The sequence below is a fragment of the Dendropsophus ebraccatus genome, chromosome 4 (assembly GCF_027789765.1).
Source record: "Dendropsophus ebraccatus isolate aDenEbr1 chromosome 4, aDenEbr1.pat, whole genome shotgun sequence".
Classification (NCBI taxonomy): domain Eukaryota; kingdom Metazoa; phylum Chordata; class Amphibia; order Anura; family Hylidae; genus Dendropsophus; species Dendropsophus ebraccatus.
In genome coordinates this window covers 64,913,687-64,934,452 of record NC_091457.1, presented here as the reverse complement: position 1 = coordinate 64,934,452, position 20,766 = coordinate 64,913,687, and the positions used below count along the sequence as shown (strand labels likewise).

The following is a 20,766-nucleotide window of genomic DNA, read 5'->3' as shown; positions in this document are numbered from 1 at the left end:
AAAGCGCAAAAAACGAAAATTGGCTTTGACCTTAAGGGGTTAATGTACTCATATTGCATGTTGGATTGATATGTGATGGCATGCCATATTTTGCCTAGTTAATAAGGTTGAAAAATACATCAAGTTCAACCTACAGAAACCCTGAAGTGTTGATCCAGAGAAAGGCAAAAAGCCTCAGCTTGGCAGGCAGAAAAATTCCTTCCTGACTCCAAATGGCAATCAAAATAAATCCCTGGATCAACGTTCTATCACATGTTATATAGTGCCCATAAGTTGTAATATATTTTTCTAGAAAACCATCCATCCACCTAAATTTATATAATAAATTAGCCATGACAGCATCATGTGGCAGAGAGTTACATAGTCTCTCTGCTCTGACAAAATTGACCTGATTTAATAAAGTTATCATGTCTTAAAGCAAGTGTACCATCAGGTACCTCACCCTTTTTTTTTTTTTACATGAGCCGATCAGCACAGGCGCAGGAATCCTGGTGGTGCTGTCCTTTTTTTTAAAAGCTCCACGGTTCTTGCACTCCGCGGCATTCATTTGCTGTGCATCGCCCACTAGTGTGACCATGGCTCCAGATGTGTGTCGTGGCTTCAGAGGGGAAGGGATATCATCACATTTGGGGGGAAGGGGAGACAGGCCTGCCCTCAGTGCATAGAGTCGTGCCAGTGCACAGCAAAAGAATGGCGCCGAGTGCAGGAACTAAGCGATGTTTAAAAAAGAAACCCGGCATCGGGATCTCTGCACTGGCGGCAATCAGCTCGCATAAAAAAAAAAAAAAAAAAAAAAAAAAAAGGTTGTGTACCTGACGGCCCATTGGCTTTAACCCCTAGAAGACCAAGTCTGTCCCCAGACAAACCTGGGCGTCCCAGAGGGGAAAAAAGTGCCAGGATTACAGTTTTTTTTTTTTATACATTATATATATATATATATATATATACACACACTACTGTTCAAAAGTTTGGGGTCACCCAAACAATTTTGTTTTTTCCATTAAAAGTCACACTTCTTCACCACCATACGTTGTGAAATGAATAGAAAATAGAGTCAAAACACTGACAAAATTAGAAATAACGATTTGTATTTGAAATAACATTGTTTTTACATCAAACTTTGCTTTCGTCAAAGAATCCTCCTTTTGCAGCAATTACAGCATTGCACACCTTTGGCATTCTAGCTATTAATCTGTTGAGGTAAACTGGAGAAATTGCACCCCACGCTTCTAGAAGCAGCTCCCACAAGTTGGATTGGTTGGTTGGGCACTTCTAGCGTACCATACGGTCAAGCTGCTCCCACAACAGCTCAATGGGGTTCAGATCTGGTGACTGCGCTGGCCACTCCATTACCAATAGAATACCAGCTGCCTGCTTCTGCTGTAAATAGTTCTTGCACAATTTGGAGGTGTGTTTGAGTGATAGCCTTCCTTAATCAGAATCCCTTTTACCCTGTACAAATCTCCCACCTTACCAGCACCAAAGCAACCCCAGACCATCACATTACCTCCACCATGCTTAACAGATGGTGTCAGGCATTCTTCCAGCATCTTTTCATTTTTTCTGCGTCTCACAAACGTTCTTCTTTGTGATCCAAACACCTCAAACTTGGATTCATCCGTCCACAACACTTTTTTCCAGTCTTCCTCTGTCCAATGTCTGTGTTCTTTTGCCCATCTTAATCTTTTATTGGCCAGTCTCAGATATGGCTTTTTCTTTGCCACTCTGCCCTGAAGGCCAAAATCCCGCAGCCGCCTCTTCACTGTAGATGTTGACACAGGTGTTTTGCGGGTACTATTTAATGAAGATGCCAGTTGGGGACCTGTGAGGCGTCTGTTTCTCAAACTAAAGACTCTAATGTGCTTATCTTCTTGCTTAGTTGTGCAACGCGGCCTCCCACTTCTTTTTCTACTCTGGTTAGAGCCTGTTTGTGCTGTCCTCTGAAGGGAGTAGTACACACCGTTGTAGGAAATCTTCAATTTCTTAGCAATTTCTCGCATGGAATAGCCTTCATTTCTAAGAACAAGAATAGACTGTCGATTTTTAGATGAAAGTTCTCTTTTTCTGGCCATTTTGAGCGTTTAATTGACCCCACAAATGTGATGCTCCAGAAACACAATCTGGTCAAAGGAAGGTCAGTTTTGTAGCTTCTCTAACGAGCTAGACTGTTTTCAGATGTGTGAACATGATTGCACAAGGATTTTCTAATCATCAATTAGCCTTCTGAGCCAATGAGCAAACACATTGTACCATTAGAACACTGGAGTGATAGTTGCTGGAAATGGGCCTCTATACACCTATGTAGATATTGCACCAAAAACCAGACATTTGCAGCTAGAATAGTCATTTACCACATTAGCAATGTATAGAGTGTATTTTTTTTAAAGTTAGGACTAGTTTAAAGTTATCTTCATTGAAAAGTACAGTGCTTTTCCTTAAAAAATAAGGACATTTCAATGTGACCCCAAACTTTTGAACGGTAGTGTATATAAAAAAAAAAATTAATAAAAAGTGATCAAAACGTCCGATCTTCACAAATATGGCATTAATAAAAACTAGAGATCATGAAAAAATTACTTCCCATTCAGCCCTGTAGATGAAAAAATAAAACAGTTATAAGCGTCACAATAGGTCCATTTTATTAATAAATAATGTGTGATTATAAATAATTACCTTTCCGCGCTATGCTGGTGTGGTTACATGCAATAGATATAGTAGCAGTGTATTATATTACCCACTCTGGAAATGGACCACCGTGCTCAAATCGCTAACTAACCTGTTGCTGAATATGAGCGGTGATCATTCGCGTCGGGATAGTGAACTGGCCGATGCTGTATCCAATGAGGGTCCTGTGCATATGTTATCTACGGCATCCACTTCGGAGTCCAACAGTTTGGAGAGTAAGTTGGTAAAAAACACTTGATTCTACTTGTCCCGTAAAAGAACAATATGAGAAGATTTTTCTTTGGCAGATGGCGTGCTCCGGCCGGTAGCATGCACACTCTGTGGTCTGTGGTAGGATTCAGTCACTGATAGACTGCGTGATGTCACAGCAGTTGCAACGGATCCTGTTGAGGTCCAGAAGGCTACTGCACTTCTACACGTTTCAAGAGTTAAGGCTCTCTTTGTCACGGCCTTCTTGACAAAGAGAGCCGTGACTCTTGAAACGCGTAGAAGTGCAGTAGCCTTCTGGACCTCAACAGGATCCGTTGCAACTGCTGTGACGTCACGCAGTCTATCAGTGACTGAATCCTACCACAGACAGAGTGTGCACGCTACCGGCCGGAGCACGCCATCTGCCAAAGAAAAATCTTCTCATATTGTTCAATTACGGGACAAGTAGAATCAAGTGTTTTTTACCAACTTACTCTCCAAACTGTTGGACTCCGAGGTGGATGCCGTAGATAACATACGCACAGGACCCTCATTGGATACAGCATCGGCCAGTTCACTATCCCGATGCGAATGATCACCGATCATATTCAGCAACAGGTTAGTTAGCGATTTGAGCACGGTGGTCCATTTCCAGAGTGGGTAATATAATACACTGCTACTATATCTATTGCATGTAACCACACCAGCATAGCGCGGAAAGGTAATTATTTATGATCACACATTGTTTTTATCCACGGCGTGCAGATTGCCGTATTTCCAAGTACGCAGCTTCACTTTCCCAGGGTTCTGATAGGCAGCGCTGGTATTCTTTTCTATATATTTATTAATAAATAATTGCAAAACGAAAAGAAAAAAAAAAAAAGGATTTCATTAATAAAAAATATATAACATTAGAAAATACGTGTAAACCTGCATGTGGTCGTGTTCAGGCTGACCTATAGAATAGTGGTATCATGTTGCTTTTACCATATAATGCATTACATAGACACAGGAACCCACCAAACTTTACCATATTGCATTCTTGTTTACGTTTTCACCAATTTATATCTTCATAAATAATAATTTTGGGGTTCCATCTAGGGCTGGGCGATTAATCGAATTAATTCGATTAATTCGCCCAGAAGGTTAGAATCGATTTGATTTTTTGTGAAAATCGTAAATTCGATTTTCACAAAAAATCATTGCGGGCACAGAAGGGCAGAGAAGCGCGGAGAGTCAGTCGGGCGGGCGGACGGGAGGTGCAGGTGCCGGGCGGGAGATGGAGGGCGGGCAGCACTGCGTGGAGGTGCCGGCCGGGCATGAGGTGCAGGTTACGGCCGGCGGGAAGTGAGGGGGCGGCGCTGCGTGGAGGTGCCGGGCGGGCGGGAAGTGTGGCAAGGTGCAGGTCGGTCGGCAGTCCCCCAGAGCCGCGACCGACCTTCCCCAGCTGTACACATAGCGTTCCGTTCCCCTACCGGCCACACATGCAGGTCCCGGTCTCTGCAGGAGGCTGCAGGGACTGTAGTGGTGATAGCGTCGCTGCCATTACTGGAGCTGTACAGCAGGATCTTCACCCCTGATCCCGCTGTACAGCTCCAGTAATGGCAGCGACGCTATCACCACTACAGTCCCTGCAGCCTCCTGCAGAGACCGGGACCTGCATGTGTGGCCGGGGTGAGGGGAGGAGGGCTATGTGTACTCCTTTTTCCAATCATTCCCAGCTGCCCCAGCCCCCCTCCATCTCCCCCAGTCGCCCTCCATCACCCCCAGTCCCCCTTCAGTCACCCCCAGTCGCCCTCCATCTCCCCCAGTCGCCCTCCATCACCCCCAGTCCCCCTTCAGTCACCCCCAGTCGCCCTCCATCACCCCCAGTCCCCCTTCAGTCACCCCCAGTCGCCCTCCATCACCCCCAGTCCCCCTTCAGTCACCCCCAGTCCCCCTCCATCACCCCCAGTCCCCCTCCATCACCCCCAGTCCCCCTCCATCACCCCCAGTCGCCCTCCATCACCCCCAGTCCCCCTCCATCACCCCCAGTCGCCCTCCATCACCCCCAGTCCCCCTTCAGTCACCCCCAGTCGCCCTCCATCACCCCCAGTCCCCCTTCAGTCACCCCCAGTCGCCCTCCATCACCCCCAGTCCCCCTTCAGTCACCCCCAGTCCCCCTCCATCACCCCCAGTCCCCCTCCATCACCCCCAGTCCCCCTCCATCACCCCCAGTCCCCCTCCATCACCCCCAGTCGCCCTCCATCACCCCCAGTCCCCCTTCAGTCACCCCCAGTCCCCCTCCATCACCCCCAGTCGCCCTCCATCACCCCCAGTCCCCCTTCAGTCACCCCCAGTCGCCCTCCATCACCCCCACTCCTCCTTCAGTCGCCCTCCATCACCCCCACTCCTCCTTCAGTCACCCCCAGTCGCCCTCCATCACCCCCACTCCTCCTTCAGTCACCCCCAGTCGCCCTCCATCACCCCCACTCCTCCTTCAGTCGCCCTCCGTCACCCCCAGTCGCCCTCCGTCACCCCCAGTCGCCCTCCGTCACCCCCAGTCGCCCTCCATCCCCCCCTAGCTGCCCATCTATACCTGTACTACTACAGCCCTCATCTGTACCTGTACTACCACACCCCTCATCTATACCTGTACTACCACACCCCTCATCTATACCTGTACTACCACACCCCTCATCTATACCTGTACTACCACACCCCTCATCTATACCTGTACTACTACTACACCCCTCATCTATACCTGTACTACTACTACACCCCTCATCTATACCTGTACTACTACTACACCCCTCATCTATACCTGTACTACTACTACACCCCTCATCTATACCTGTACTACTACTACACCCCTCATCTATACCTGTACTACTACACCCCTCTTCTTTACCTGTACTACCACACCCCTCATCTATACCTGTACTACCACACCCCTCATCTATACCTGTACTACTACAGCCCTCATCTGTACCTGTACTACTACACCCCTCATCTTTACCTGTACTACTACTACTACACCCCTTATCCACTATACCTCCACTACTAAACACACAAAGAAGATCTCCTATACTATATGGGGGCCCAGAATGGCACAAAGGGGGCTTGTCTACTACAGGGGAGCACTGTTACAGTGAGAAGCAATACAGTTGTCTCAAATGTCATTAAAATAGTATCTGATGCTGCAAGGACAAAACTATTCTGTTTATTTAGCAAAAAGGAAAAAAAAATCGAGATTTAAATCGAGAATCGTCCAAAATTTTAAAAAAATCGAGATTTTATTTTTTGGCCATATCGCCCAGCTCTAGTTCCATCATACATGTTATGGTAGAATGAAAGACGCCATTAGAAAGTACAAATACTCCAGCAAAAAACAAGCCCTTACATGGCCCTGTAGATAGAAAAGGGGAGTGCGGTCCACTGGGTCATTTTGGACTTGGTCATCAAAGGGTTAAATGATCCTATATTGTAGAGCAAACATGGCTTATGCCATAATTTCGGAAGTTAAATAAACAGTTTTATTAAATATATATATCTGTATATATGGTAGCTTAAAATGTTTTAGAGGGTGGGAAACAATACAACAAACAAAAACAATTCATTCATTCTAGGGAGTTGGAAATAATGTTCCCTTTCATCTGCGTCATGAAAGACCAGTCAAGAATTTGAGATTAAAACTAAAAGAAGTGTACAGTATGATAAAGGAAATTTGGAAAGAGAAATTTTCTATCGATCAGCAGGTAAGATTACATTGCATATTGTATTGCACTTTTCTTGCACCTGTGTGAACCCATGCTAATATCTATTTACCCACCTTGTTATTACCGTAGAAGGGTAGACAGTCATCTCTGCCTGAGTTTATGATAAACTATCTACAGAAGAAGTTTGGCGAAGCTTCATTTGAGTGGTCATATACCTTGCACCACACCTGTCGGGTTCAGTTGATAAATGAGCAAATCCATTCATTTTACAAAGTCCTTATGGGTCAGGTGAGTAGAACTTTTAGAAATATATGACTAGCTTTCCTAATCTTTGGTTCCGGGTGATACTGTTTAGAACCTAAAAGAGTTGTATAATCAGAAAATGATATGTTTTGTAAGTCAGGTGTTATTATAGGCATACCTTGAAATGATAGTACGTGATCATCTTGCTTATGATTATATACAGTATTTCTAAAGAATTACCTGCAGACTATGAGATCTTTTGTGGTTATGGTATTCAGGCTAACATAAAAAGTCTGTTTTACAGATGGATGAAGATTTGTATTATGCCTTGTTTCATGTGCATAAAAACCTTCTGAAGGAACTTACCATGGCTGACAGCTCAAATGCTGGTTCACTGACACGGGAGCAGTTCAGGTACATAATACTTCATAATAATTCTAAATAATACCTAGTAAACCAAGTGATGTAAAAACAAAAAAAGGACACCTGTACAGGAAATATGTAATAACAATAACATGAAATGCTTCTGTCTGCCCTCTGTACATGCGAAAACAGAGCGGACAGCCCTATAACTGGTATTATGTGCTGGGGTAGGCAGAAAGGGCATGGACAAAGCAGGAAATGTGTGAAATACAGCTTCAGCCAATAGCTGTACAGCCCAGTGACATACAACCATCTAGACATTTGCCAGGGATTGCACTTTAAGGGATGGTGCATGAATCTTGGTGAATGTATAAAATTTTGTTGAAATACAAACCACTGTATCATCACATATTTGTTGGCAGATACAGAACATTTATGTGGTATGCTAAATACATTAGATTATTGCCAGATGCTGTTTGGTTTGTACGGATATTTCTATGGATAAGTAGTCTTTTTTGTTATAATTAAAAAATTATCTCTTTCATATGGTGGTTTAAATTTTGTGGCAATATTGTTTTGTACATTCATAGGCAGGCCAGATCAAAGCCAACTATACATATAAAACAATTGCCTCCTCGGACTGCAATATTTTAACAATGGAAGTAAAATGCAAACTTCAAAGAGCATATAAATATATTGAGTACTTTTTTCTCTATTTCTCAACTGCTCCGTGCCACCCCTAGTATCTAGATCTAATCACTACAGAATTCAGAGTTGCGCAGAACCTTAAATTTAAATGCAGCCATACCTAAGGGAATCTGTCAGGTCCCTTGTGGCCTACAAACGGACAACAGTACGTGATAGGTCTGCTGTACAATATTCTGGCACTATGTGGATGCTTTCCATGCAATACATTTAGTAAAAGAACTACTGTGGTCTGTCATGTAGTCATCGGGAAGTAGTTTTGGCCGCTTCAGGTCATACTGGCTAAATTCTTCCTTCTCCCAGTCAGGCTTAAAGGACAACTCCGGCCAAAAGCGCTTTTTTATGTTATTAGTTAGGGAAAGTTAGACAAATTCCTAATATACATTAATTATGGGAAATGCACATTTACTGTTATTTCCCTTAAATTAGATCACGGAGACTTAAAATTCTCAGAAATACTGTGATGTCACAAACCAGGGTGTAATTCCAATGGAGTGTCCAGCAGGGGGTGCACTATATATAGAAGTCAATGAGTACCATTGACTTTTATATATAGTGCGCCCCTGCTGGACCTGCTGTCTATGGAGCAGGTGAGTCTGCACACTGTACTACTCCCCCATCATCTGCTCATAGTATGAGCAGATGATGGGGAGTAGTACCAGGTCCATCCCCAATCCCCCCCCCCCCGCCACATATGCCCTGGTACTACTTCCCCATCATCTGCTATGAGCAGATGATGGGGAAGTAGTACCAGGGCTAACCCCATCACCGCCGCCCCTGTTCTGCCGGCGTGTCTGATAAATCTCAGGCCTACTTCACCCCTGAGACTGGGGCCTCAATTACAGTGGCGGACCCCGTCACCGCCGCCGATGCTGCCCATGCTCGTCTGGTGGGTCCGCTGCTGTAACTGAGGCCCCAGTCTTAGGGGGAAGTAGGCCAGAGACCGGGGTCTCAATTACAGCAGTGGACCCGCCGGACGAGCAGAGGCGGCGCTGATGGGGATAGCCCTGGTACTACTTCCCCATCATCTGCTCATAGTATGAGCAGATGATGGGGAAGTAGTACCAGGACATATGTGGTGACAGCGGGGTGCGGATTGGGGATGGCCCTGGTACTACTCCCCCATCATCTGCTCATACTATGAGCAGATGATAGGGGAGTAGTACAGTGTGCAGACTCACGTGTTCCATAGACAGCCATTGATTCCAAGCAGTCCAGCAGCGGGGGGGTACTATTTATAGAAGTCAATGGTAATCATTGACTTCTATAGATATGTATATAGAGCGCCCCCTGCTGGACACTCCATTGGAATTACACCCTGGTTCGTGACGTCACGGTATTTCTGAGAATTTGAAGTTTCCGTGATCTACTAAATTAAGGGAAATAGCAGTAAATGTGCATTTCCCAATTAATTAATGTATATTAGGAATTTGTCTAACTTTCCCTAACTAATCTAACATAAAAAAATTCTTTTGACCAAACTTCTCCTTTAACCCCTTAGTGGCCTTTTCACGACGGCCACTAATGGGCTTTATTCTTATGCATACGCCTTTTAACGGCGGATGCATCGGAATAAACTGCCACCCCCCTGCGGCCGCAGAGCGGGGGATCAGCTGTCAGTGTGACAGCTGACCCCCCCTGAAACTACCCGGAGCAGAGACTCCTCCGCTCCGGGTAGTATAACCCGTTAAATGCCGCTGTCAAATCATGACATCGCAGTCTGGTCCCCCGATGTCTCCATGGTGATCCTGGGGGCCTAATGAAGGCCCCTGAGCTCACCATGGAGATGCCTCATGCTGACAGGCATGGCCATGCATGATGCATAATACAATACACTGCACTACAGAAGTAGTGCAGTGTATTGTATAAGTGATCAAAGTATTTACACTAGTGTAGTGTAAAAGTAAAAAAAAAAAGTGCAACAAACACAAAACACCCCTCCCCCATAATAAGAATGCATTACATTCCCTATACATAATAAAATGTTACATAAAACAGATCAAAAACACAAATCCTATACATATTTGGTATCGCCATGTCCGTAACAATCCAATCTATAAAACTATATCAATAATTATATTGCACCCGCTGTAAAAAAAAAAAAAAAAAAAAAAAAACTGTACCAGAATAGCTGTATTTTATCAATCTGCTTCAGAAAATATGTCATAAAAGAGATCAAAAATCATATACATGTAAAACTTGCTATTAATAAAAACTACAGATCTTCCCGCAAAAAATAAGCCCAAAACCATCTCTGTCGCGCAAAAGATGAGAACGCTATGGATCTTGCAATGTGGCAACAGTTTTTGTGGGTTTTTGATAGGAAGATAGTTTCTATTGCGCCCAAGTGGTAATAGTTAAAAAAAAAAAAAAAAAAAACGACACAAATTTGGTATCACCGTAACCGTAGTGACCCAGAGAATACATGTATTATGTTATTAGTGACCGCCGACATCAGCCTTTTACAGCGCAGAACAGTGAAGTGGCGCCGGTAAGACCCACAGCCCCCTCCTCTCAGCTACTGGAGGTAGCTGAGAGGTTGGGGCAGAGTGTGGGGTCAGTCCCAGCCGGTCCCCGCACCGGCGATTGCCATTATTACCAGTATAACGGTGGCCACCAGTAACTGGCATTGCCGGCGCAGCTGAACACTTTCACCTCTTCTCAACGTGAATCCACGGTGAGAGGAGATGAAAACATGTCCCGCCCCCTGTCCCCAGGATTAACCCTAGTGACCCAGTCACTGACCCTCCCCTCCCTGGGTGGCCATCTGATCCAAGATGGCCGCCGCCATCACTGTGAACAGACTATGTTCACAGTGATGGATTCCTAAAAATGATCAAAGCCCCATTCTCTTCACCACCAGAGGTGGCAAAGCGCATGGGGCAATGATCGGGGACCACTCTGTGTGGTCCCGGTACAAGCGATCAGTGGTATATACTATATACTGCTGATCGCTTGTTCCAAACGCTGTCGACACTTTTTATCCCGTCACCAAAGTCAAGTGCCCCGATTTACCTGCAACCACCCCGGATTACTCATAACCACTCCAGTTTACCTGTAACCCCTCAAATTACCTGTCACCACCCCAGATTGCCCGTCACCACCCTAGATAGCCAGTGAACACCCCCAGATTGCCTGTGACCACCCCAGATAGCCAGTGAACAGCCCTAGAGTGCCTGTGACCACCCCAGATAGCCAGTAAACACACCTAGATTGCGCGTAACCACCCCAGATGGCCACAGACTGCCTGTAACCACCCAAAATTGCCTGTAACCACCCCAGATTGCCCGTAACCAGCCCAGATTTCCAGACTGCCCGTAAGCACCCCAGACTGCCCGTAACCACCCCAGATTGCCTGTACCCCCCAGATTACTCGCAACCACCCCAGATTGCCCGTCACCACCCCTAGATTACCCATAACCACCCCAGATAGCCAGTAACACCCACAGATTGCCTGTAACCAAAATGACACTCCTTCCCTTTTGAGCCCTGCTGTGTCCCCATACAGTGGTTTATGCCCACATATGGGGTACCGTTGTACTGAGGAGAACCTCTGTTACAAATTTGTTTTTTTTTTGGCGTTTTCTCCCCTGCTCCTAGTGAAATTGAGAAATTTCAAACTAAACAAACATATTATTGGAAAAATTACATTTTTTCATTTTTTACGGTCTTGAATACTTTCCTCTAATACCTGTGGGGTCAAAATGCTCACCACACCCCAAGATGTATTCTTTGAGGTGTGTACTTTTCAAAATGGGGTGACTTTTGGGGGGGGTTCTTTTCTGCTGACACTACAGGGGCACTGCAAATGCACCTGGCGCTCAGAAACTTCTTCAGTAAAATCTGAACTTGAAATGCTAATTGGCGCTCCTTTCCTTCTGAGCCCCGCTGTGTGCCCATACAGTGGTTTATGCCCACACATGGGGTTCTATTGTACTCAGGAGAACCTGCGTTACAGATTTTAGGGTGAGTTTACTTCCTTGTTCCTCGTGAAACTAAGAAATTTCAAACTAAACAAATATATTATTGGAAAAATTGGATTTTTTTCATTTTTACAGTCTAGTTTTGAATATTTTCCTCTTACACCTGTGGGGTCAAAATGCTCACCACACCCCAAGATGTATTCTTTGAGGGGTGTACTTTCCAAAATGGGGTGACTTTTTTTTTGGGGGGGGGGGTGTTTCTATTCTGCTGACACTACAGGAGCGCTGTAGACACACCTGGCGCTCAGAAATGGGGTGACTTTTTTTTTGTGGGGGGGGGGGGGTTCTATTCTGCTGACACTACAGGAGCGCTGTAAACACACCTGGCGCTCAGAAACTTCTGAAAAATCTGCAATGAAAATGCTAATTGGTGCTACTTTTCTTCTGAGCCCCGCTGTGTGCCCATACAGTGATTTATGCCCACATATAGGGTACCACTGTACTCAGGAGAACCTGCGTTACAGATTTTAAACTCGATTAAATTTTTACTGTCTAGTTTTAAATACTTTCCTCTAATACCTGTGGGGTCAAAATGCTTACCACACCACTAGATTTATTCTTTGAGGGGTGTACTTTCCAAAATAGGGTGACTTTTTTTTGGGGGGGGGGGGGTCTATTCTGCTGACACTGCAAACGCACCTGGCACTCAGAAAGTTCTTGAGAAAAATCTGCCCTGAAAATAACACAAGACAGTGACCAAATTTTGCCACTTACATAAAGTACCATATGTGACGAAAAAACAATCTCAGAATCGCTAGCACATGTTAAAGCATCACTGAGGCATAAGCGCATAAAGTGAGACAGGTAAGATTTTGAAAAATGAGCCTGGTCATAAAGGCCAAAATAGGCTCAGTCCCTAAGGGGTTAATAACAAGCTGAGTGCCTGACTTTCCCTTCTGCCTCCTCACCAGAGAAAAGTGATGGTCTCTGAAAGTCAAGGCTTCATAAGTGGCTATAAGGATTCTAGTCATGAAAATAAATCATGTTAGGTTAGCTCTCCCAACCTACAAAATCACAGTTACACTGGGCCCCATAGGGCCTCTGCTCTGCTTTGTAATCAGTAGCCCTACCTTCTCACTATGGTATTTTTCTGATGTTGCAGGACATTTTCTATGTGAGCTTTATACTTTTATTTCTTTTCCATAGACTCCTACTGAGAAAAGCCTTTCCATCAAAAAGTTCAGATGAAATTCAGGAACTTGTGGACAGTGCAGATTCCCAGCAGAAGCCAGACGATGAAAACATCCATTACAAGTCTTTATTTAGTGAGGTAAATCTCAGTCTTTACTATAGTCCTCTCTCATTAGTTTTTACTGTCGCTATTGCTACATATTTAAACATAAGAAACAGAATATCCAGCATCTCAGGTAAGTCTGTTAAAGGGGTTGTCCGGCAAAAATCTTTTTCTTTCGGATCAACTGGTATCAGAAAGTTATATACATTTGTAATTTACTTCTATTCAAAAATCTCAAGTCTTCCCATGCTTATCAGCTGCTGTATGACCTGCAGGAAGTGGTGTTTTCTTTTGAGTCTGACACAGTGCTCTCTGCTGCCACCCCTATCAGAGACAGTAACTGTCCAGAGAAGCAGCAAATCCCTATAAAAAACCTCTCCTGCTCTGGACAGTTCCTGTCATGTCAGCAGTGTCAGACTGAAAAGAGACCACCACTTGCTGCAGGACATAAAGAAGTATTCCAACACTTAGGGCCAGTTCACACTGAGCAAACATGGCGTAATTAATTCTGCTGTGCTCAGTCTGCTGTTGTAAGTGAATGAGAGGGTGCGCGCTTGTCCGCTGCCGCCGCTTTCCGCTCAGAGAGATAAAATGTTAGTTCTTTGGGCGGAGAGGAAGCGGACGAGCACACGCTCTCCCATTCGCTCAAAGCAGTACACTGAGCGTGGCAGGATTCCGCCGCGAAATTACGCTGTGTTTGCTTAGTGTGAACTGCCCCTTAGGCCCGGACAGATAACTTAAACGGATCGCCCCTCCCTGATTGCATTGCAATCCTCCCACTAGACCACCATGGATCCAGGGAAATAGTTATTTAAATGCAGCTGTCAGACACAGTCCTGGGCTACTAACAGCAGCACGCCACCCTTAACTCCCCTACCTGACCCAGGACGTACAGTTACGTTCTACGTCGTGAGAGGGGAATGTCAGCTCTGTATCATGCTGAGACAATCCAAAGCATGCATGCCTCCTCCCCTCCTTCCTTCCCTGCATAATTCATGGACAGGGCTTAGCTTCCAGAACTTAGCTCTGTGCATTAATGACTTAAGGCAGAGAGGGAGTAGGCTTCCATGTTGTAGCTTAGCCCTATTTTTATGGGCTAAGCTTATATTTAAGCTTTCAGCATAATATAAAGCTGACAGATTTCCTTTGAGGTGCTGGGCAACATGCCTTTTCACCTACACAATTAGGAGAACTGTGATGGGAAGTAGCCAGACTAAGATTTGTAAACTGCTTTGAACTTAAGTAAAAATATCAATATCTGAAAGTGAAACATAGATTTGTAAATTACTTGGATTTCAAAACTCAAGCCTTCAAGTACTTATCAGCTGCTGTGTGTCCTGCAGGAAGTGGTGTTTTCTTTCCAGTCTAACATAGTGCTCTCTGCTGCTACCTCTGTCCATGTCAGGAACTGTCCAAAGTAGGAGAGGTTTTCTATATGGATTACAGCTTTGGACAGTTCCTGATATGGAAAGAGGTGGTAGCTGAGTGTTATAATATTTTACATATTCTGTACTTTGTGTGTTATAAAATGCATGTTTTTTTTCCAAATAGGATGAAGAAGGGAATCCTAGTCATTTTATTGTGATACTCAGAAATCAGTTTTCTGCTGAGAGAAAGCAGTATCTAAATGAACTGAGAAGTAAACTGAGAAACAAGTAAGCATTTATTAAAGAGAACCTAGTAGGAACTGCTGAGTGACCCCAATGAAATCACACCTCTCAAAGAACTCATCTTAGGGTATAGTGAGCATTTAGATCACACAGATGTTTGTGTAAATATTTTAGCACTAAGCCATCAAAACTAAATTTAACTTTTTTCTAATATGTACATTACCTCAAAATTACTAATTTTCACAAGAAACAAAGGAGTATATGCACCTTCTCCCGAGAAAGGCAGTATCCCTTATATGTGACCCTATACTGCACTTTGAGCACATAGCAGAGATCAAAGGCGATGAGTGCAATTACTATAGATTTTGCTGGAATGGCTTTAGGACGCCATGTTGCATACGCACGGCCTCTGTGGTACTAGTACAGTGTCACTAAATAGTGACCCCATTTTGTAATATACCCCCCCCCCCCCCCCTCAAGGAATACATTTAGGAGTGTAATGAGCATTTCAGCCTTACAACCACTGGTATTTTCCAGAACTAAATCTGAATTGGATGATGCAAAGTGCAATTTTTCAAGCAGTACATAAACATGAGGTGCTGACATTGAACAATTCCCCCCCCCCCCCCACGAACTATTAAAAACTACTACTAACACTTTAACCAAAAAGTCACTTTCTTTTTGTAAGTATACCTCTGCATAAGATGAGGTGACCCACCCTAGTGTAGGAATGTATAAAGGTGACAACAATGTGAATAATGGTAGAAGTAGTCATGTGTTAAAGTGTCACTGTTTGGGAAAACTTTTGACATGTCCAAAGTTTTAATTGGTTTCATTGATTCCGAGTGTTCAGACCTGTACCGATTGGGATTAGATGCGCAGCAGCACGGTCCACCCCTCTCTGTGTTAGAAAAAAGGTTTGGGCTTAAAATGTAAATCTATGGAGCAGACTTTTTTTTTCTTATTGCATAGAGCGGGTAGAGGACGCGCTGCAACATGGTCTTCTTTCCACTCGTTCTTCCGGTCAGTACGGGTCTGAACACCAAGACCTGGACCAATCAAAGTTTGACCGCTCACTGCTAATGGCAAGACACAAAACCAATACAGATATGAAAATTGTCAAAAGCAGACCCCCAACTGCTAACTCCAAAAGTTATTTTTATGGAGACTTTTTTAGCAGTTGGGGCTGCATTGGGCGATTGTCATATCTGTATTTGGTCTGTGTTTTGCCATTAGTGGTAAGCTGTTGCATTTTTTTGTTTTTATGTGTCTGCAATTTCAGCCATAGCAAAATACACCTGCCTAGTAATGTGAAAGGTGTTGTAGGACAGCTGACCAAATTTGTCTTTTTGCATGTCTATGACATGTCGAAAGTTTTCCTAAACGGCAGTAACACTTAAAAAAATATTCCAGGATAAAACAATTGACACTCAGCTCCCCTGCTGAGCAGCTGTTTGGCACCCACACAACATGGAGTCGGAGTTGGCTATGTGCCTTTGTAGTGGTGGTGCCAGGGTACAGCAGCCTCAGCTTCTATTGCAGTGAATAGGAGCCCAGACTACAGTGGACTGTGGATAGGATATCAGTTGTTTTATCCTGGACAACCACTTTATGCTTTTTAGAGGTTTTAGTGAACAGAATTGTTTTTTTTTTTTTAACAAACATTTTTTTAATTTTATTTTAGTCATATTAAACCTGAAGAACTTAAAGCTGCATTTTTGTCTGTGGACCCTGCCATTGATGACAAGACATTGGATAAATTTCTCTCTCGAGCCTTTCAAGTGACTAAGGATCAACTTGAATTGGCAAAGCCATTGCCTGTGAAGCAGCTGTTTCAGTATTTGGAGGCTATAAACCTAAGAAAAAGGGAACCTACAGTTCAAGTGTAAAGATTTTACATATGAAAGCTTGAAGATTTGTCAATATGTCCAACATAGCTAAGCTAATGTTATATATAACCTTTGATTAAAATAACGTGCCATTTTAGCTGTTGACTAAAAACAACACCCAGCCCCTCACTATCGGGGTCTTGCTGGTAAATGTAGTTATGCAACAGGTGGAGAGCGCAAGCTTGGAGACCATTTAAAGTTTTTTTTTTCTCCATGGACAAAAAAAGATAGCTTCTCAGGCAGCCGTTTATTTGCTGCAAGATCAATAATGTAAACAAGCACTGATCTGCTAGATCCCCACTCGTTTACTGAGCCTACATAAGTCTCAATAATAGTTTAGCAAATGCTGTACGGATATGGTTAGCAATGTTTGTGCAGCCCTTGCTGCTGCCCTTACTGTATACATTACCTCTCCACGCTCTTGGTGTTGTTCTGCCCTCTGCTCACTTCTTGGAGCCACCGCAGTAGCTTCAAAGCAGTCTCTGAACTGACAGGCCGCTCAGCCAATCATTTTCGGTAAGGACCAAAAGACTCGATCAGCCGGTGATCGTTGTCTCTATTACACAAAAAGAGCCAGATTCGGACGATTATCGCTCCGTGTATTAAGAGCCTTACACACTTTGCGCAACTCTTATTAACAATAATGGGAGTTGTGTAGCCTAAACTGAGGGCTACACAGTTTATGTAATGCCTGGTGCTATGCCATTTGTGCAGTTGCTTAGCTCGGCAGTCAGCAGCCTTTGAACTCTTTGCCGCTATAGGTACCTGGAAAAGCTCGATCCAGACTTGGGAAATTTCTCCTTCTTTCCTAGCACTGGATCCAGTTTTTCCAAGCACCTAGAGCAGGGCAGCACAGAGTTTTGCGAAGGCTACCGACTGCCAAGCTAACAAAGCACTTAAGGTCCTATTACACCAAAAGATGTCTGACAGATTATCTTAAAGATTTTTTCAGCCAAAGCCAGTAGTGGATTTGAAAATAGGAGAAATCTCAGTCTTATCTTTACAACCTGTTCTCTGTTTATAGTCCGTTTCTGACTTTGGCTGAAAAAATCTGTCAGATAATCTGTCAGACATCTTTTGGTGTAATAGGGCCCTTAGTTGATACTGTAAGTTAGCTCAAAATCCCCTCTTTCATAGCTACACAACTGTACCTAGGATATCTGAATGAAGAATTGGTCTAGAAAATGTTTGCTGCAACATTTAAAGTCTGCAATACTGACAGGTGGTCTCAGTGGTTAGACCTGCACTGATCCAACATTTATTACTCAATAAATAGGTGTTTTAAAGCGACTCTGTACCCACAATCCCCCCAAACCGCTTGTACCTTTGCATAGCTGATTTAATCCAAGATCTGTCCTGGGGTCCAATCGTTAGGTGATGCAGTTATTGTGCTAAAAAACAACTTTTAAACTTGCAGCCCTGTGTCAAATTGGAGTGGCCTAGAGTGTGTGTGCCCTAAACCTGCACCACCTCCCGTCCCTTCTCCCCGCTCTGTTCATCATTAGGAATGCCCCTAGAACAATTCCTCCTATTCATCACCTGTCTGAACACTGCACATGTGTTGGATCGTTAAAGTGAATGTACCATCAGGCCCCAGCTGAAACACTGGTGGCGGGCTGACCCTCCAACACAAGTATCAGCAGAACTTAATCTTTGCCAGATAATTCTGTATGATATGGACAATAAACACAAAAACTGAATGCATATGTAAATTTATTTTTTTTTATCTATATGTAATACCAACTGCTTCCTTTAAGAACATCAGGGAAAGAGCGATTAGGATAGATGGATTTCAACATACTTATCTTTTGTTATTGCAACCAGGTGTGTCTGGCAGTTCGCTCCATTAAAAATAAAGCAGAGTACACCACAGGTTCAACATATCATAGTGGAGGTGGCAAAACAGCAGTGCAAGTTTCAGGTAGCTTGATAAATCTGGGCCAGTATATTGAAGATCAAGGAGGAGGAAACCAACTGAAAGTCTACAGTTGTCCTCTGTGTGCGTTTTCAGAATTCACAACTTATAGTTGGAGACTAGAGATAGGCGAACTTCCTGCAAATTTGTCCAAACCTTCAGCCATTGATTAATGCTGCCTTGAAAAGATGGCTATAGGTCTTCCTTGGGCTGTATCCACCAGGCAGTGTTAATCAAAGACCGAAGGTTTGGGTTCGGACGAATTTTTGCGCATCTCTATTGGAGGCCCATGTCACAAAAAGCAAAACAGCTTTTTTTCCTATAAAATTTCCTATAGAATGAAAGGAAAAATATCAAAAACACAAGATCCTTTTTAAATAAAGGGCACAATGGCAAATAATACAAAAGCCCTTCCAACATTTTACAACAAATATTACTATTTACATTATATTATATAACTATACCACTTTTACACAAGTGAGGTCACATATTTGGAAACACCTTGTTTCCACCCACCACACATGGAATAAGGAGTCGTCTGCATTCCAATGGCAAATGTTTTTCAATGAGAACATTCAGGGAAGTGGTATCAGTCACTAAGCGCTGCCTGTAAGAAGAAAACATACAAGGTGGTCAATATATTTACTGTATAGGTCAGGGGTCTTCATTTCTTACAAGCACTTGAATAAACTATTCTTTGAAAAATATATTTTTTGATGTTTTGCGTTTGTGAAAATTAATGTTACCATTTTAGCTTCAATTATTATGTTCTCTACCTCTCCAAGATCTATCACAATGAGGCCTTGTATACAAAACATATTTTACTAATTAGTACTTATTTTGGTCCCGAAAAGATTGGATCCTAGAATAAAATGTTTAAAGAAAATAGTCTAAAATTGTCCTCTTTTGGACTCAAACCCAGATTTTAGTTAAAATAAATCTGTAATGTATATCAGCCCCATCTTATGTTCTCTGTGTATTTTCACCCTCCCCATCTTCTAGCTAGGTTTTCAGTGCTGTCCATTCAGCTTCTCACGTATCAGTTATCTATCTCTGTTCTATTATATTTAATTCTCCAACCCTTATAAGGGTGCGTTCACACATACAGGATCTGCAGCAGACTTGATGCTGCAGATATTGCTGTAACTAAATAACTGAACACAGAATAACATCTGCTATGGATTCTGTATGTGTGAACGCACCCTTAGGCTGGGTTCACACTACGTATATTTCAGTCAGTATTGTGGTCCTCATATTGCAACCAAAACCAGGAGTGGATTAAAAACACAGAAAGGATCTGTTCACACAATGTTGAAATTGAGTGGATGGCCGTCATTTAATGGCAAATATGTGCTGGTATTTTAAAACGACTATTGTATTGAAATAATGGCAGTTATTTACTGTTATATGGCGGCCATCCACTCAATTTTAACATTGTATGAACAGATCCTTTCTAAGTTTTTAATGTTTCAATAAAGTTTTATTGAGTTTTTTAAAATTTTTAAACAAATATGCAAACAAGTACTACACAGAAATGAGCATAATACGATCAAATGCACATCAAAATACTGTAAAATGCGGAAATGAGCAAGGACATAACGCAGATTTAAAACTATAGAATATACTACATGCTAACAAATAGTAGTGGCAACCCCTTAATGGAACAGGAGAACGAGAAAGTGAGTGACAAATGGGTAGCAGGTAAACACATGCTGAGACCAAGGCTGGTAAACACATGCAACAATGGGGGTCACAACATACAAGAAGCAGATGCGAATCAAGAAAACAAAGACAGACAAAAACAGACAGATTGCAGGAATAAGGCAGGTTGAAATGCTGGGAATAGAAAGAAAATCAGGATCCAAGCTTGTACCAATAACAGTCCCTACTTAACATAATGCACAGGGTATGCTGATATACATTTTTAAATTACGGTATATAGGAACGAATAAGCTACATGTCGCATATTGGGCTGACATACAAACAATGCGGTCACAGGAGCTAAGAGTAGTCAGAAGTAAATGAGTGTGACAAGGAAAAACAACATAAAGACACAACAACACTAGAACATATACACCAGTGCATAACATGTAACGACAAACAGCTGCATCATATATTACAGTCAGCGTCGCAGAGGACACTGATATAAGTGGCAGCTACGAAGGTGGGCACACAGTTCGGAGGTAAAACCGAGGCAGGAGGTTAGAGCATAACTAGCGAAAATCCATAGGCAGAGCATGCCCAAAGAAGTC

The 20,766-nt window shown here is 43.2% G+C and overlaps 2 protein-coding genes across 4 annotated transcripts in view; one reads left to right on the top strand and one right to left on the bottom strand.

The window, feature by feature from the left end:
• Positions 1–19,185, top strand: part of TSNAXIP1 (translin associated factor X interacting protein 1) — a 61,286-nt gene extending 42,101 nt beyond the window's left edge. Inside the window, exons 11-16 of the mRNA XM_069965954.1 lie at positions 6,483–6,611; positions 6,702–6,860; positions 7,120–7,229; positions 13,013–13,136; positions 14,652–14,755; positions 16,395–19,185. Coding sequence (XP_069822055.1) covers positions 6,483–6,611; positions 6,702–6,860; positions 7,120–7,229; positions 13,013–13,136; positions 14,652–14,755; positions 16,395–16,599 — 831 coding nt within the window. The 3' untranslated portion in view covers positions 16,600–19,185. The remainder of the gene's footprint in view (positions 1–6,482; positions 6,612–6,701; positions 6,861–7,119; positions 7,230–13,012; positions 13,137–14,651; positions 14,756–16,394) is intronic.
• The window catches only part of CENPT (centromere protein T), a 48,169-nt gene continuing 45,698 nt past the window's right edge, over positions 18,296–20,766 (bottom strand). For all 3 annotated transcript variants that reach the window (XM_069965953.1, XM_069965951.1, XM_069965952.1), the window contains exon 13: positions 18,296–19,121. In XM_069965953.1, coding sequence (XP_069822054.1) covers positions 18,998–19,121 — 124 coding nt within the window. In that variant the 3' untranslated portion in view covers positions 18,296–18,997. The remainder of the gene's footprint in view (positions 19,122–20,766) is intronic.